At 45.8% G+C, this 18,918-nt stretch overlaps 1 protein-coding gene across 2 annotated transcripts in view; it reads right to left on the bottom strand.

Moving 5' to 3' along the window:
• KIF6 (kinesin family member 6) overlaps nucleotides 1-18,918 on the bottom strand; it is a 440,006-nt gene that overhangs the window by 80,811 nt on the left and 340,277 nt on the right. For both annotated transcript variants that reach the window (XM_034991249.1, XM_034991248.1), the window contains exon 15: nucleotides 11,778-11,833. In XM_034991249.1, the coding sequence (XP_034847140.1) occupies nucleotides 11,778-11,833 (56 nt within the window). The remainder of the gene's footprint in view (nucleotides 1-11,777; nucleotides 11,834-18,918) is intronic.

Below are 18,918 nucleotides of genomic sequence, written 5' to 3' on the forward strand. Positions count from 1 at the left end.
ATCTATCTATCTATCTATCTATCTATCTATCTATCTATCTATCTATCATCTATCTATCATCTATCTATCTATCTATCTATCTATCTATCTATCTATCTATCATCTATCTATCATCTATCCATCTATCTATCATCTATCTATCTATCTATCATCTATCTAAAAATGCACAGAAGGGGATGGAAAACATGCATCAAATTGTTGAAAGTGGATACTCCTCTCTGGGGAAGGGGCGTAGTTGGTACTGGGGAGAGGAAATTAAGAGGGCTGTCACATTTTGATTTGTATATTAATGTAGTTTTTAAACATTCTACAGTGAAACTGCATCCAAGAGTCACGTGTACAATTAAAAAGAGACAGAAACTAAACCTCCAAGGGATTTATAACTTTCTAAACTCCAGATCAGGGGAGAGAGCCTAGGAAGATAGGCCTGCCCTCCCTTGGCTGACTTAGCCCTTCTCCACCTCCTGCCAACCTCTCTGCCTCCTTCCCCTATTATATTGTTGAAAGTAAAGAGGGGATAAAGGCTTTCTTCGCTGGCTCCTTTTCCTTCTTTTTATCATCAGCTTGAACTCAGAGAGAATACGTGACCTTCCTGGGCACTTACACAACAGGAACCTAACACCTTCTTAGTTGAGTTGTGAATTCTCCTGCCATCCAAGGGCATTGACCTTGGAGGCCAACAGTAACTAGTTCCAGCTCTGGCTCTGTCCCTCACTAAGCAGTGTATTACTGAGCAGGTTTATTAACCTCCTTCGGCCTCAGCTTCTTCATCTATAATAACAGACTAATACTAGTATCTCTGCTGAAGTTAGTTATTATTACTATGATGGTGGGAAATCCACCTCTTTGACTCTTGCCGGCCCAAAGTCTGTGGGCCACACAATGCCTGGCCTCGAGCTTCTCTGTTTACTCCCAGTCCTTTCAGGCAACCCCAATCTGTGCAAATATTCATCCCAAACTTCAGGGAGTCCCAGTGGCACTCCCGCTGGTCCTGCCTGTGGCTGCCCTCTCAGCTTTCCTCAGGCAGGTGCCCAGAGTCCTGTTGTTACTATTTTCTCCATACAAACTGCCAGGGCTGGGCTTTTGTTCAGGAGATGCCTGATTAGTGATGCAGCCTGAATGTGTTTGGGAAGATCTCAGTTTGGTTGTTTTTTTTTTGTTTTGTTTTTAAAGATTTTATTTATTTATTTGAGAGAGAGAGAATGAGAGACAGAGCATGAGATGGGGGAGGGTCAGAAGGAGAAGCAGACTCCCCACTGAGCAGGGAGCCCAATGCGGGACTCGATCCCAGAACTCCAGGATCATGACCTGAGCCAAAGGCAGTCGCCTAATCAACTGAGTCACCCAGGTGCCCGGATCTCAGTTTTTTAAATGTTGTCCAACAGCTGACATCTACCTTTTGGAAGGAGAGCGCTGAGTCCCTGCGGACAGATGAATGTCTCTGCACGGTATCTGGTGCCCCCACTGCAGGTCTAAGCTTTAACTAGCACATCTTGGGGTGGAGCTGCACATGTGTATTTTTAGTCTTGCTTTGTTAAGTTGTGGTGCAGACTGTGTGTTAGGGGGTGGGGCTGGGTCCGCAGGGTCGGGTTACTACATGAAGCCAACGGCAAACCCAGGCTGTCTCCACCCTGAACAGAATGACCACTGTGGGGGAAGGATATTCTCCCCCTTGTGTGTCCTCTGCTTTTGAAAGCTCTTGCTGGTTTCAGCAGGGAACTCATCAGTGTTTTCTGGGTGGTTGGGGAGACAGAGCAAACCCTCTGTTAGTTTCAGCTCTTCCCTGCACAGTGTCATTGACAAAGCCCCTACCCACTTCTAAGCCAGCTACAATTACTCCTCCTTTTTAATCAGTGTAAGATAAGGCAATTCACTTTTTCTCCTTAGAGGTGAAACAACATGGTATCATTTATCTTCTCCTGGCAAATCAGTAAGGTGAACCAGCTCGTGCTGCCAGGCTTAAAGATAGCTTCCTTCAAAGAGCCCAGATGTCCATCGACAGATGAATGGATCAAGAAGATGTAGTAGATATATACAATGGAACACTACTCAGCTTAAAAAGAATGAAATCTTGCCATTTGCAACGACGTAGATGGAGCTAGAGGGTATTATGTTAAGCAAAATAAGTCAGTCAGAGAAAGACAATTATCATATGATATCAGTCATATGTGGAATTTAAGAAACAAAACAGATGAACATAGGGGAAGGGAAGGAAAAATAAAATACAATGAAAACAGAAAGGGAGGCAAACCATAAGAAACGCTGGAATCTAGGAAACAAACTGAGGGTTGCTGGAGGGGTGTGGGGTGGGGAATGGGATAATTGGGTGGTGGGCATTAAGGAGGGTTCTTGAAGTAATGAGCACTGGGTGTTATATGCAACTGATGAATCACTAAATTCTACCCCTGAAACTAAAAATATACTATATGTTAACTAAATTGAATTTAAATAAAAAAATTAAAAAAAAAAAAAGACAGCCTCCTTCCCTTCACAGAGTGTGGAGAGGGCTCTCAGCCTGCAGGGACCACCCACTTAACAGATACACGCCCGTCACTACCCCTCCGTGAGCTTCCTGGTTTACATAAAAGGTGGCACTCCTCTGCAGGGTTATTCTGATATCCAGGTAATAGTATTGGCTGGCAAAATTATTTTTGTAATACTTGTAAGAAAATGATCATGTCAAGGATGTACATCACTGCTATGATGACATTAGATGCATCATCTGCCTTCTGAAAATCTGAAATGACTCTCCTGTGAGGGGAAGAAATTTTATTTGAAGGCATTTCATTAAACCAAATAGGTGTTGGGAAAATTGGTTCTTTGCAAAAGATTCCACTTCGAGCCTCAGCTGATGCCCTATTCCACAATAAAGCCTAAATGAGTTGAGTGTGAAAAATAGACAATAAAAAAAATGATAAGAAAATTTAGAAAGCTTTAAACAAATACTCGGCAATGAACAACCCATCGTTATTATTGTTCCAATGACCTTTCTAAGTACAAAAGCAATGAAGGAAGTCATAAAAGAAAAGATCAATGGATTTGACTATATAAAAATAACAAAATAAAACCCTATATATTATAATGCACTTTACAAAGATTAGTCACTAGTACTGATGGTAAACCACATGCAAAATGATGTTCTGCTTCCTTTAGAACCTGCAAATGAAGGAACTGATATAACCTTATAAGAGCTGAACTAGGGAAAATCTTTACACAGCTCTCTGTAAGACAAAGCCCAGAGGATACAGGATATCAATCCCTGTGCCCGCTCTACCCATCCTCCTTTTAAAAGAGAAACCTCCCCTGCTGCCTAGGTGGCCTTTTTCTGAGACCTCTTTTCCTCCCTGGCTGCCTGGACCAGGAGTGGGTTTCTGACCTCAAGACAGCACATTCTCAAGCTGGCCAGCAGCTGCTGTCCTGGAGGTCTAGAAAGGATAGAGTGGGCCACTCAGGTTCTCTTTCTCATGACTTTGAGCTAAGAAATAAGCAAAGAATGAGCACATTCACCTTGGGAAAGGATGTTAAAGGATGCTTTCAGGTCCAGCTGGGGCCAGAGCAAGCCAAAGGCTAGCAAGCAAGACCTACCCGTCAGCAGGACCAGCAGGCTGCAAGAGCAGGCATACACAGAGGTGGCAAGAGGCCCGGAGGAAGGCCTGGGGAGGGTACACTGGGCTCTGACGCCCCCCTGGGACACCCCCAACTGCTCTGGCTCCCATTTCAGCTTGTATGGGTCTCAGATCTTATAACTGCACACTGAGGAGATTCTTGCCTCCTAAACCTGAGCTAGCTCGACTGGGTTTCTATTTCTGAAAATCAAAAGAACCAAACTAAAAGTGATTGTTCCTGTGACCCAGAGCACAATTCAAAGTGATGTGGGCTTCATCCTTGAGAGGCAGGAATGGGAAATAATTACAGTAAGTAGAACCCTAATGAATGGTATTTTATCTTTTCTGGAGAAAAGGTTCTTATACACAGGAGGCCGTTCAGCCCAGAGATGGACCGTAATTGCTGTAGGGATATTTGCTCCTGTGGGCAATGGATGCCCTGGGAAGCTTTACCACGACTGTGAGAATCTGTCTCTCAAAGCTCTTTTCTTTGTTTTGATTTTCTTTGGGCCTAGCGCTGCCTATTTGCCAGCCTTCCAATAACTAATCTACTCTGTTTCTTAAGAGAAAATGCCCCAGATGGAGGCAGTTTAAGAGCTCCTGTCTATAAAGGAACATCCTCCTTGGTCAATTTAACACTTGCTTCTCCAGTTTATAGTGAGTTTGACTGGCATGGCTTTCCTGAATCCATCCAAACAAGGCCAGATCCCGGGCCCTGGTTCCTTCATTAAGGTAGGACCACCCTGTCAGGACTCCAGGAGAGCAGTCATCCATCTTTTTTGGCTGTCATTCGAACCAAAACAGGGCTTCCTTCCTTATACATGACAATTATTAGTGTTACCTCTTGTCAGTTAATATACTTTACAGCCCTCCGGCTAGCTCAGATCATTTTTGTTTGTTTGTTTGTTTGTTTTTTTAAAGATTTTATCTATTTATTTGACAGAGAGAGAGATAGCGAGAGCAGAAACACAAGCAGGGGGAGTGGGAGAGCGAGAAGCAGGCTTCCTGCCGAGCAGGGAGCCCGATGTGGGGCTCGATCCCAGGACCCTGGGATCATGACCTGAGCTGAAGGCAGACGCTTAACGACTGAGCCACCCAGGCGACCCCATTTTTGTTTGTTTGATCTCCAAACTATGACTGCAGACACTCAGTCCATTCCGTGAAGACGTCAGTCAGGCTGGTTATGGGCTGTCACTCAGATAACTGCCTGTCTGGGAGTTTCAGCGTTCCAGATTGTTGCAGGAGGGACCCTGAGAAATCAGCTTCACCCTTTTTGTTTCTAGCTGCCCTGAGCCATCTCAGAAAGAGGCCCATCTCTCCTGCTTTTAAGTAAGATTCCTAGAGTCTCTATCCATTTAAATTACCTTTTGGACACGATGTCTTTTCCCACAATGAACTGTGAAAATTATCTTTTTCCTTTTTCAGACTCTTTAAAGATGAATTACAATTTGTTGGTCCCTCTGCATGACATCACGTCATTTACAGTCCGCGCGCTTACGACTAAGTTCCTTTGGCAGAAATCCGCGTCATGCAGCAGGCTCATCTGCTCACAAGGGATTTTTTCTCTAGTAAGTTAACGTTTTTGCACCACCAGGAGAAAGTCACCAAATAGCTTGCAGAACTGAGCCCCATGGGCTGTAGAGAAGCACAGGACTATACACAGCCCCCTTCCCCCCGCATTTCTTCTCTTGGTCCAGGGTGGTCAGTGCGCTTTCGGCGAAGAAATGGCTTCTTTCTTGCTGTGCGGCTCTTCCCGTCTTGTGCGTATTGGTCACGTTTCTGTAACTCAGCACCTCAACCCTTCCCGACGCCCCCTCTTCTAACATGAAGCCTCAAACTGGAAAACAAATCTGATGTTTTAGACAGTGTTTCCCTATGCATTACGAATTTAACACTTCTTTCTGTTTATATCATTATTTTTATTAGGATTGTAATTGGTTTTGTTAGAGCTCTAGTTATAAAGTTGCATGGGTTTTGAGAGGTCGCCCCAATCTCAATTTTCTTACAAGGCCGATTATTTTTTAGCATGTAATTCTGCATTGCTTCCATTATAACAGAAGCACTGATACTTAAAACTAGCTTTTTGAATTCCCCGTGCACAGCTTTCTTTTTTATAGGATACATCACTTTAACTGTTACCTTTTCTCATAGGACCTACAATTTGTTCCTGTACAGATATCTGTTTGAAACCACAGACACACTTCTGAAGGGTCTGTAGTGAACTTGGTTGTTGTGTGCCCAGCGTTTCTTCCTTTGGAGAAAGTTAACTCTTCAGTTCCTTACAAATCTTGTTCAGTTTATGTGGTGCAGGCGGGTTAAGCCCTCGCCTGAGGAATGGGCGGAGCCATCCAGGTCCAGCCAATCAAAGTGTTTCATTCCCCTTGGATGGAGGGATTGCTTTAGAGATGGGCACATGACTTAAGCCAGGCTAAGCGTCCTCCCTCCAGGGACTTTTTGCCAACATTGTTGGGAGAGATCGCATTTACTGGGATTATGAATTCCACAGACCATGTAAACTGAGAGCTTTCAGAGCTACCTTGTCACTAAATGGGGTGAGGCCGTCAGGGAACTTAGTCAAGTAGCACTGAGAGATGGAAGGGGGAGGGGGAGGAGGAGGAAGAAAAGGAAGAAGAGGAGGAGGAGGAGGAGGGAAAGAAGGGTACATGTGAAGCCAACTGTACTCCTGGGGCTTGCAGGTTACACGAGACAGTAAATGTCCTTTTATCCTTATAGCCAAACATCCTGGCCAATACAAGTTGACCACAAATTAATTGAATTTTTTGATAAGTGTAGTTTAAAGAAAAATCACACAAATACTCTAAAGCACAGACAGAGCTTGTTATTTAAAATAAACACGTGGCAAATTGTTTCATAAAGCCAAAGATCTACTCATCCCCTCAGCTGCTCTTCTCTGAACCATCTCTCTTCCCATAGAGCAAAAGCAATGTGCACATGGAAATGTTGGGCAGAGTGAAAGTCTTGGTTTCTGCTTTTCTTAGTTTTGAGAATAGAATAATTTTCCACTTGGTGGTAACACATTTTTATTTTGTGGTCACTGATGTTTTCTACGCCTGCCCTTAATCGGTTTTCTCTGGTGCTTATTGGTGACTGTTTGCATGAAGCAAAAGTACTTCATGACACCCATTCCTACTAAACCTCATCTAAGTTAATGCTTTGAATTCTCTCATGTTTCCTGAAGCATCACTAAACCCACTCAGCTGGAATTATATGGAGTCTGAAAATACAACCCTGCTATTCTATTTTCCAAACCACTGAAGAGGATGGTTGAAACCCATGTGGGACACTGACTCCTATCAGGGCTGTTGCAAGTCCATAGCATATCTTTCTGCAAACCAGAAAAAGTCATCCCTTCCTAAGGGCAGACACAAGCCAGGAATGGTGTATGTGGAAATGAGAGCAATGGCAGGCTGTGTTTCAGGCGCCACCCGCCCCTGCAACAGAGCCCCAAAAGGCACAAGACGACCTATCGTTAATCATGTTACAAAGACCCTTTTCATCTTCTTGAGCTGTGTGTACAGGAGCTAGGGTGTAGTTTGAGTCTTTTGTTGGGTATGCTGGATAAAGGCCAAAGATTCAGGAGACCTAAGTAACAGCAGAGTGAAATTTTAAACTCAGAAGAAAATGTCAAAGTCAGATAAATCTGAATTTATGGAGATCATAAACTGTATTTAAAAGTTCTGCAGTTGGACAGAAATGGAATTTGATTCCAACTTAGTCACACAGCAGGCAACTTCACTGAAACTCCATTTTTTTAAATCTGCAAAATAAAGATAATTCTCTATTTCATAGAACCTAGATTATGTCAATGGTAAGACTCATCTTCATTCCAGAAGTTTGTAAAAGGTGAAAAAATGTCCAAATGTATCTTGATTTCAGAAGTGTTAAGACTAAAAATTGTAATCTAGAATATACAACATAAGGTGATACTCCTGCCCCCCCTATAGGTCATGGCTCTTCTTTGCGAGGATTAAATGAGATAGTGTATATCAAGGTTTGGCACGGTGCAGTCAGTGCTTAATACATGGTGGAAACTGTTGTTGGGGTGGTTGTTAATTGGGACTAGTGACAAAGAGTAACAAAAGATATACTTAATTCAGGTCTTCATGATCCAGCAAAATGACCTGGATGTCATCTTTCCCCTACTCCCGGATAAGCTACTAGAAGCCATCCATGCACCAACAGGTCCAGAAGCAAACCTCAAGGGAAGATCCAAGTACAGAAAGGCACACAACTGAAAATCGTCCTATTTACCCTGCTGATGGAGACCTGGATCTGAGAAATGATTTTCCCAATGCCCAAATATGTAAGAGAAACATTTTATTAAAGAGTGTTGTTCAAATGGGGGGAGGGGTGGCTGGGGTCCTTTGAATGCAGAGTAGGAGAAAGAAACTTCCAGAGTGTTTTGTTAGCTTTCTAGCGTTTGGTGTTTCCCTTCACCTCCCACTAACACTACTGCTATTACATTTCCTGTGACTTGTGAATTGATTACTGATTGGCCCACTAGTGAAAACACTTCTATGTGGCATCCTGTGATGTTTGTTTTCATTTAGGCCTGGAGGGGTCGGTGGAGGATGAAGAGGTGCCAGTCAAGCTCTTTCCCCTGCCTCCAAAGCAGCTGGCTCCTGCACTGGTCTAGGGGTGGGCCTTATGCCAAAGGACAGCCCTTCATTGTTCCTTGTTGCCAAAGACAATGCTGCCAGGGGTAGAACATCGATGTAGAAGAAGGAATGCCAGAATTCTAGCAAGTGAAAAGTGGTCTGGTTGATGCAGGCTACTTCTTTCCCCCCAGTTTGGGCTAAATGGCATTTTTAGAGATATGATGAATGGAAGCAGGGCATATGTGAACGTGTCAAATACACAGCCCACGTGATGAAAAGCAGTCTAATGCTCTTGTGTATGGGACATGTAAGTACAACGAAACACCTCTCCTACAGAAACAAAGACTCTACTTTTTTCGGGGAGATTCTAAATTGGCTATTTCTTCCATTTCTGATTTCAACTGATTCGACATCAGAATTGATGTAAATGGTGTACAGAGAAGGACAGAAAGGGACTTGGTGGCAAGAGTTTATCTCCCTAGTTTGGGTTGGCTTATTACAAGAAACGGAAATAACATGGACGTTTTGGTTGACTTATTATGCCATGTAAAATGAGATATTATGTGGTTATAACTGAATTGTTAGCCTTTAGGAACTTTTGAGGACCAAACTCAAGTGATAGTTCTAGATCACAATGTCAGAGAAAAACAAATTACCCAGGAAGGAACCTGAACTTGAAACACATGGGCTGGTTGATCTGTAGTTCACAAATACAGTTTTCATTTCCTCTCTGCAGGCCAATTCCATGTGCACGCCACAGCATCCCATTCCTGCCTCAGGGTCCAGAGGCAGGATGTGGCACAGTTTGGGAGTGGAGCTGAGTCACCATCCACACATGTGATGGTACATCTGTGCCAAGCTCCCACCTCCTGACTCTTAGATTCACTAAGTCTAAGATTTCAGTTCCTGGGGACTGAAAATTCCACTTGATTTAATTTCTCCCTAGGAAAAATTGCACTTAGAAAGGTCACAAATCTCCTGAAGCCAGTTTCCTTCAAGATTGCCTTGGAGATTTTAAATTTAAATGTGTGTACAAGTTCCACCTTATACTTCCTTAATCTTAGCCTTGTCTCTGACATGCAGTGATGGTGGGCGACTTCCTGGCGTCAAGCACCATGAAAGCTTGTTCAGTAATGAAGCTGAGTCTCAGTGACCCACCTTACCTAGGCCCCCTTGGATCAAAAGCACGTTAGGAAGACGGTGGCCCGGGGATGGGTCTTAGTCTGCTCTTCCACAGGGTGAAGGAAGAGGGACATTGGCACAATTAGCACCACTAAACTAGCTACTTTCTTGGTAGCAGTGAATGCTTGAATCTCAACACTACTATGAGCTCTGCTTGTTATGATCCAGAAAAAACAAAGGGCCACTTGCCCAGGGTTTCTGCTAGCATTTCTGGACCCTTTGTGTGTCTAGATCATCCTCTCTGAGAGCTAAATTAGAGCCCTCACACCCTCGGACTCTGGCTCTTGGGCAGGGCACAACCCGCAGAGCTGTAGGGCAGCCTCTAACTTGCCTTCTCTTGAGAATGTGGCAGACCGGATCCATACACATATGATATTGCACCCAAACTATGAAGAATTCAGAATTATTTGTGACAACCACCTGTACTCCAAGTGAAAAACTATATTAGTATATAGGCCATTGGTGTCTTTCATCATGAGTCTATTTCACTAGTGTTGGAATGAACACTTTGGTTTTATTTTGGTTGAGAGAGTTAGATATTTTTCAAGAGCAAAACTTTGTTACTTTCTGGGGAGAAGCAGTTCATAAAAGGTCTTTCCCTCTTATCCCTCCAGGGATAAAAACAGACCACTGGGTCCTTTGAGTCTCACAAGGCTGACAAGTCTTGGCCCTGGATGCACTGAGGCCTGCTTCCCCCCTACCCTCCCTCCCTTCCTTACAAGCCACCCAGCCAGGTGGGCCAGCACGGTCCTGCTGCTGGGCCTAGGCTGCTCCTCAGCCCTGAAGTCCTGGCACTGACGATGGGGCACTGACCTAGAACCAATTTCCTTATTAGTTTGGGTCACTGACCCCTCTGAGAATCAGACAAACTATGGATATTATCTCCAGAAAAATGTACACATCCTTAACACCCAGGTTTTTGCTTTTTTTTTTTTTTTCATGTAGTTTTAGGGGTTTGGGAGTCCAGGTCAAGAAAGGAGTTTGTAATTTGTTTTTTGCCAGGGTCCTTCTGGCAGCCTGATGAAACCGTGGACCCTCTCGCAGAATGATGATTTTTTTGGGTGCATAGAATGAAAAAAAACATTGGATTTTAAGAGAAATCAGTTATCCTGAAATAGTTATCTAAAATTTAAAACTTTTTGTGATATAGAAATATCTATAAGCTTTTATATAAATGCATTAAATAATAAGATCTAATGGTGAGTCTGATAACTACCATTAATTTTGAAGTCCTAATGAATATAAAAGATATTTTATGATATCTGCCACACTGGGCTGTGAAATGAAAATTTTGTCTGTAATTTCCATGGGTGACAGGTGTTGCTAGTCCTACTGGGGTCAGCTGCCTCCATTCATCACTGAAAATATGCTATATTGCAGTTAGAGGTTGGTGAAAATAAGGGCTCATTCCCCCACCCCATCTGAGTTCCTAGATCTTAGGTTAAGAACCCCTGAGATTATAGAGATTCTCTGCACGGTGCTGGGCATGGCTCAGGGCCCAGTTGCCTCAGGCGGCAGGGGAGAACGTGAGACTCCTCTTTAGAGATTGAGTGCCTGAAGCTGTTGTAATTTTCCATATTCTGTAGGAAAAGCCAAAGGGGACACTCACAGTGGCTTTTGTCTTGTCCTCACTTATGAGAGGAGGAAGACAGGAACAAGGGAGATAGATGCAGAAAGTCAGCTTCTCTGGCAAGAGGCAAAGGCACAAGGGGCCCCTCTGCAGAGCCGCCTCAGCCTGGGAGACACCCTGGGTGTCTTCTAGCTTGGGATGAAGGCAACATTTTCCTCTCACTTTGACAAAAATATGAGGCATATTTTTACCGAGTTTGCCTCCTGCCTTAACCTCATTTTTCCAGGGATGCTCACCTAAGTGGCGGAGCCCCACTGGGCACCTACGTCCTGGGAAGGCACAGAGGCTCATTTTCCTTCTCCTCCTCCCACTGGCTTATTGAGTGGTGCTGAAAAATGCAAAATGCACGCCTGTGCCCCAAATGCTAAGTATAAGCTTTGGGAGTGTGTGTAGAAGTGTTCCACAGCACTTGAAAATACAAAATGTCACTGTAGTCTTGCCTTTGTGTCTAGTTGAGCTATTGTTGAGGAACACCAGGGGCAAAGCAAAACTTTCTCATTGGGATGCTAGAGCTCAGGCCTGCATGAGGATGAAAAGTTCAAGTTCTAGACAAAAGAAAACACTTTTCCTGATGGATGGTAGGGGAGATGACAAACTTCCAAGGAAAGGCGCTCTCAAAGCAGCTTCCTTGGCAGGGATGTCTTGAAACTCAGCTTCATGGTTATTTGGAGGGACATCATGACCTGATTTTTACCAAGAAAATGGTCTGTGAAAAAGGCTCACAGAATATCATCTGCTTACCAATTTTACTTCTTGTTTCATTTATACTTTCTCCCAGGGCCTTCGCTTCAGAAAATCTGCAGGGGGGAAAAAAAGAATTTGTCGTTTTCAGTTTATCCCAAATTATGCTTTAAAAATAATAGATTCCTGAGAACTCTCTAAAATAATTTAAAACTTTATGGAAAGATATAAAAGAAGATCTAAATAAATGACATATAGTGGGCTTAAAAATAGAGCTAAAACTTAAATTAATTACTGGTATCGTGAATTTTTACTTCTCTATCCAGCACAGAATATTCATCCTCATATTCTGTAATTTATGATTTGCAATTTTGAGTGTTTTATGATGCAAGGGTACTGGAATAAAGCATGGCTGTAAGACTTTTGTACCCTGCCCTTCTTTATTAATCACAGTACCAAGATCCTATAGTTATAGTTGAGAATACATGCTTACTATAACTTAAATAACATTTTTTCTTCCTGATTATAAAGTAACAGGTCAGAGGCTGGCCAACTGTGGCTGGTCGTGAGACACATCCAGGCCACCACCTACTGCTGTAAATAAAGTCATAATGGACCACAGTCACTGCGATTCATGTAGACATTGTCTATGGCTTCTTTCAGGTCGTGTAGGCAGAGCTGAGTAGTTGTGACAAAGATTGTGCAGCCTGCGAAGCTGAAAGTATTTACTGTCTGACCCTTGACAGAAGAAGGTTACTGACTCCTGTTGTATATGATGTTAAATCACATTTTGAAAGTATGAAAACAGAAAAAAATCCCTAGTAACCCCTCCCCAGAAATCAGCACATTTTGAGCTTCATTCAGTCTTTTTTCTACTCCATTTTTATAGAATTAAGATCGTACCATCCATATGATTTTGTGCTTTGGTTATTTTTCACTTAACGGTACGAATCCCTCCACACGTCATTAGAAACTTGTCCATTGTCTTTGATGGCTGTCTACTAGTCCGCCAGATGGTTGTGCTGATGTTTACTTAATGACTCCTATATATTTTCCAACAAATATGTATGAGATGCCTGCTGAGAGCCCAACTTTGTGCTGGCAAAGCGGTGTAGGATCTGGCCTATGTGAGAAACACGCAGTCTGGTCCCCTATAAATGGGGAGCCCTTAAGAAATGTCAGTCTTTCCCTTCTCCTCTCTGCCATGGAATTTAAAGGGCAACCGAAAGGCTATGAAACAAATCCATAATAAGTGGCTACAGTAAATCATTGTGCTACCGTGGATGACTGTGGCTAAGTCACTGGAGTATGACTAGGGAGGGGCCTGTCCACGAGTGGAGAGTAGGCAGGAAAGCTTCATATACAAGGTAGGATTGACCTGGCTTTTATGGATGCATAGGACATGTTAGAAAACTCTACCTACCATCATGCTTCATTAACTATCAACACAGGGCCAATTTGATTTTAACGATTGCCTCTCTCCGCGTTCCCTCCCCACCCCCCCAAATCTTTCTGAATCCCAGTAAATCCCAGGTATCATGTTGTTTCGTCTCTAAGCTCTTTAGTGGTGTACGATTTTGTTAGAGGAGGTGGGAAGAGGAGGGCATTCCAGGCAGGGGAATAACGTGGACAGAGGCCAGAATGCTGTGATGGCCGGCCCTGTGCTTGATGGAGGAGAAGTGTGAATTATGTCACCGCTATTTTCCTAGTCTGGCTGCTTGGCCTGTGACTGTAGATGGGAAGTTTCCCAAGAAGGGGACTAAATTTCCTCTCACTGTTAGGTTTCTTGGGACTCCACCCCAGCTCCCTTATTAGGGTGTTCAGGCTTGTGACAGATTTATGGATGCGTTCTCTTCAGCTAGGGCCTGTCACCTTCGGGAGAGAAATGCAGTCCCATTTGATGCCATTCAGACTGAATTCAGTTCAGCAGACATTCAGGTAAGTCCCTTTGCTGGGCTCTGTGGGCTCACACTGGCCTTTGCCTATGGGGCAGGCGGCATCTGAGGTGTGGTCCAGGCCACTCAGAAGATGAGGGCTATTTTCATCCTGTAAGTTCTACAAAGCCAGGGGACTATAACTGTCTGATTGTTGGCTGTGTCCATCCCCAGCACCTAGGACTCCACAGGGCTTGACAATCCTTCATTGCTCAGTGAATGACTCCTCTTAGTCCCTGTTCTTGCAGAATTCACTCACCCATTTGGATTCTTGAGAATAAAGAAGATATGAGAGCAAGGCTGCAGAACTGCTGAATGGAGGAAACCAGAGTAGAGAAAGAAAAGGGGAAGATAGCGAGGTAGAACAGACAGTCTTCACAGCAGCTGTTCAGAGAAGCCCCAATGGGGGGCCTGGGCTGGGGCTGGAGCCCCCCCAGCCTTGGCAGTGCCCACACGTGTCCTGGAGGGCACAGCAGAGGGAGCTGCTTCGTGCTGTGAAGAACCCGCTCCAAAGAGCCGCCCTGCCAGGGCTGGCAGACCCAGTGGGGGAAGCCACGAGCTGTTCCAGTCTCTCTGCAGCCCAGCGCCGAGCTAAAACAGACTTTCCCACTTAAGGGGTATGGGCTGAGGGCTGTCCTGTCCACATGAGACCATTTTCCCTTCACTCTGCAGTTGTCCCTGCTCTAGGCCACCCCACCCACATGTGTTCCTGATCTCCAGTTGTCAAGACAAACTCTGGACTAAGAAAGCTCAGCCCCGAGGAAAAGAGGGGGAGAGTGCAGGGGAGGCGGGAGAGATGAGAAAGAAGGTGACCCCCATTTCTGCCACGTTCATCCTCACCCACCTGCATCTCCTTACCTGTCCAGCCCACGTCTCCCTCAGCCCCTCTGCTACCCCTTGCTCCAGCCCCAGACTAAGTTCTGATCATCAGGAAGGGGAGACTCGTGATGACTCCTTCCCGACCTGAAAGAGGCACATTCCCATTAATGATGTGGCTCAGGGAACCAGCCTGGGTCCAAGGCGGTTGAACCTGTGCTGACTTTCGCCAGGGCACGCTGCTCATCTGGACAACATCCTCAGCTGCTGCTCACTGAGGGGGAGGCCTGGCCTATGTCAGGGAGGCTGCACCTTGGGCAGGGCCAGGGAGAAGGCTCTGTGACTTAACCTGTACGCCCCCGAGGCTCTCCTCCTGGCGCCAAGGCATTCCTCTCTGGGAGTTGTTGGCTGCATGGCTCATTTCAGGAATCGCAGTGTTGCTGGGGGTATTTCCAATGTGGGGGCTGGCAGGCAGCTCTGTGCGCTGCACAGAAAAATCTCTACCTCGGGGCAAGGCCTGGGCTTGGAAGGGAGAAGAAATGCGGTCCTCTGGCTGCTCTTTCACAAGCCTGGCTTCCCGTGACACCCAGCCTTCCCTGATCCCAGAGCCGCCACGGTGCGCCCGGGGCCGCGCTGCACACTATCCACGGGGTGCAAACCCTTCTCCTTCTTGGCTTCCGCGTCACCTCAGCCATCTCTCACCCTGACTGCTCCTTCTCAGTCTCCTCTTCTGCAGCTGTTCCTTAGATGCTGCGAATCGCCAGGGTTTTGTCGTGACCCTCTCCCCGGGCACCCCATCACGCCAGTGCCTGCACTTGTCATCCCCATAGATAGCTCCCAGATCTCCCTCCCGGTCCCGCTTTATTTCCTGACAAACACATTTGAGGAACTGATCGCCCCCCACCCTTCCGAAAACCCCTCCCCTTCCTTTTTCCTTTCCTTGTCTCATTGCCCAGGACAGACACTCATCTATGTGCTCCCGCCCCTCCCTCCATTAGCATCTTCACTCACCGCATCCATTCCCTGTCCTGGTCCTCCCTATCTCTCACAGCATTCCACCTGGCTTCGTTCCTTCGTTCCTCAGAGAAGGAGCAGTCCCATCACCCCATCACCTCAAAGTGACAATGGCTTGCGTGGCTCCCCGAATTCTTGCTACCTGCCTTCAGGCCATTTCCCATGAAGCCAGCAAGCCTTCTTAAATGCAAACCTGATCTTATTATTCTCCTGCTTAAAACTCTTCAAGGGCTCCCCAGGGACCACAGGACAAAATCCAAATTCCTTAACAGGGCTAACTAAACTCTTCATGCTCTGGCTGGTGTGGACTTCTCCAGAATCTTCTCTCACAGCCCCCCTGCCTTTCTAGGCTGGCCCGAATGGCCTCAGTTCCATCAAGTGTCACACTGGCTCACCTCGGGGCTGTTCCCTTTGCTTGGAAAATCTTTTTTCATCTGGCTAATTTCTACCTAACCCTGCAGTTGCAGCAGAGAGATCTCTTCCTCTGTAGGGCTGGGCAGGTCTGCAACCCCACGTGTTCCATAGAACTCTGAACTTCTGTCATCATGGGTACACCATGTGGGAACTGCCTGCTGACTTGTTTTGTCCCCTTTCTCAACATCATAAGTGCCCTGACGAGAGCGACCACATCTATTTAATTCACACATCTATCCCTGGAGCTTAGACCAGGGCACGCACTTGGTGAGCATTCTATACCTACCTATAGTGTACAAGCAGCAGAGCATGAGGGAGCATGTGGACAGCACTCCCTGGGGTGCAGAGACTTGGACTTGAATGCCCCGCTGGATCTCAGAGTCCTCGTTTGTAAGATTAGGATGAGATGCCTCTCAGGGTTGGGTTGATGTGGGAAGTATGTGCATACAAACGTCCTTTGTACCTAAATCATGACCACTGCCTGGCAGTGTAGGGACCCCCTTGCGTGATGGACTGTGACGTGGGATTGCATGTTGGAAGCAGCAACTACAGACAGGAATGATGGCTATCATCCTCTCAGCAAACCAAGGGGTCAGAGGAGGGATCCTTGCAAGTCCGTGGTCAAGGACACCTAAGATAGTTGCTGAATTTCTCAATCTTCAGGGGCAATGAAAGGGATGGGAGTTGAGGTAGAATCTCATGTAACTTTCAGGACCTGTAGCTCCTGGGAGAATCCCATCCTGCCCTTGGTGTGGGTCAGGCAGAGATATGTCACCACTGGGGAGCAGCTGAGGAAGCGTGACACCTGGCTCTGCCCCAGGACAGTTAGAACCACAGGCAATTTGCTGGGGACCAGGGGCAGCAGCTGCTTTAACCTATGGGCTAAGGGGAGGAGCTGATGTTCATAAGCCACTCAATCTCCAAGAGCCTCTGTGGTCTATTCCCTGTCACGTCAGCTGGAATGGTTTCCTCAGGCCAGTGGGGCAAATATGTCCTTGGAGGGCAAGGGGTTCCTCTTGACACCTTTCCTAGTCTTCTTGTCTACAGCAGTTAACTTCATATGTTGATTATTTACAGAGTGAACATGCGATCCTCTTCCCTATCAGAGAGGAAGAGTAGGTCTGCATCTGTGCCATTTCCTTCTGTTGGAGACCTATCCCTGACATGGCACCTTAGCTGTCTCTATTATATTGCCATGAAGATCCACCTTTCATTTCCCTTAGCCTTTTCTTTAATACCAATACTTCTTTTCTATTCCATCTTGTTTCCCATCAAGATGGCTGCCCCCCTCCCATGTCCTGTTGAGCTGTTCCTTCCCTGTCTCGAGAAGCCTGCGGTTGCATTCTCCTGCTTCTAGGAAGTAGGTCTTGAGCAGTTTGCTTGGCTGCTAAGACTTCTCGAAGTCAATTTCAAAGTGTCATTCTCAAGCCAAAGAAATATTTTTGAGTACTATTTTTGTGGCCAGCACTGTGTTAAAAACTGTGGGGAGGCTGGGAAGATACTAATCTAATCTCAGCTCTCAGAGTTCATAATTCTAGTTCAGGGAATAAGGTGTAAATATAGAACACAAATGGAAAAATAATAAAGGTTAAAATTGGAGTCTAATAGGAACCAGGGAACTCCTATTTGTCATTGATGTTATTTCCAGATGGTGCCACAGGATTGTTCTCCAGCCTCGGTCCAGTTTTCCTGTTGGTTTTAGATTGCTGTTCTAGTCTGTGTCTGAAGGATCCAACCTAGTGAAGGGGCGCTTTTCTTGATTGAGTTCTCATTATCATTGCCTTTTTTCCAACTGCAGTTAATCTCTCTATTTATTTCTTCTTTTGTTATTTTTTTTAAAGATTTTATTTATTTATTTATTTGAGAGAGAGAGAGAGAGAAACAGCATGAGAGGGGAGAGGGTCAGAGGGAGAAGCAGGCTCCCCGCTGAGCCAGGAGCCCGATGTGGGACTCGATCCCAGGACTCCGGGACCATGACCTGAGCCGAAGGCAGTCGCTTAACCAACTGAGCCACCCAGGCGCCCCTTCTTTTGTTATTTAATGGAACTCTGTGACAGAGGGACTCCCTTTGTATCAAAGACCTGTCACAGAAGAAAGTTAGCTGTGTGGTGCCTGGGCACTGGTCTTTGCCAAACATGGGGTCTCCAGCCTCTCTTCATATTATTATATACTACAAGGCTGAGTCGTCCCTGATTTGAATGTAGATTTTGAATTGTAGTTGTCTTCCACTATAAAAATCCAGCTCAAGAACTGGCTTACATGCTCTAGTTCAGCAAAGGGTAAACACCCTATTAATGTGCCAATGTCTTGTTTTTCTTGTCACAGACAGGTAGCAGATCTCCTCCAGACTGGGGACTAGGGCTGAGAGATGCTAGAGTTGCCTGGGAGGACAGCAAAGGGTCCAGGTAAGATGGGGAAGAAAATCTTTTTTTCGGATGTGTACGTGTGAGCCACTGATGGACCCCTCTGTCCTGTGGCTCCAGGTCAACTCTTGTACTCTGGGGGAACTGAGGGATCAGAAGGGATCCGGGGCCATCGATGGTTCCTTCATTCGGACTTAGAACCTCCTTGCCATGGGCTAGAGAGGCTGAGCTGCCCCCAGGCTCCTGTGAGTCCCAAGCCCCTCTTTTGTGAACTTTGCCAACATGATGTCCCAACATTGGAAACACGGATGGTAGAGTGGATGGTAGATGTGAAAAGTCGGGAATGAATGGCAGGCCAGGACGCTGGGGCCTCGTTGCTGGAGGCTTTCAGAGGGTGAGACTTTCTCAGAGGAAGTAGTCTCCTGGGAGCTGAGTGAGGAAACAGGCGTTTAGTGCCATCCTGACTAAAATGCTGAGATGCATGTCTGCATTCCTAGGACCGGCCAGCCCTCCTGCAGATGGGCCACATGGTGCTTCCAGTCACCAGGGGGACAGGCAGCAAATGCTTGGAGGGGATCGGGGTTACTGCAGACTGCTTCTTGAGGTAAGGACAGCGTGGAAGTTGCCCCCACTGGCACCTGTGGGGCCCTATTTTGATGT

Source organism: Mirounga leonina, unplaced genomic scaffold (assembly GCF_011800145.1).
Source record: "Mirounga leonina isolate KUSES-001 unplaced genomic scaffold, KU_Mleo_1.0 Mir_53, whole genome shotgun sequence".
NCBI lineage: Eukaryota > Metazoa > Chordata > Mammalia > Carnivora > Phocidae > Mirounga > Mirounga leonina.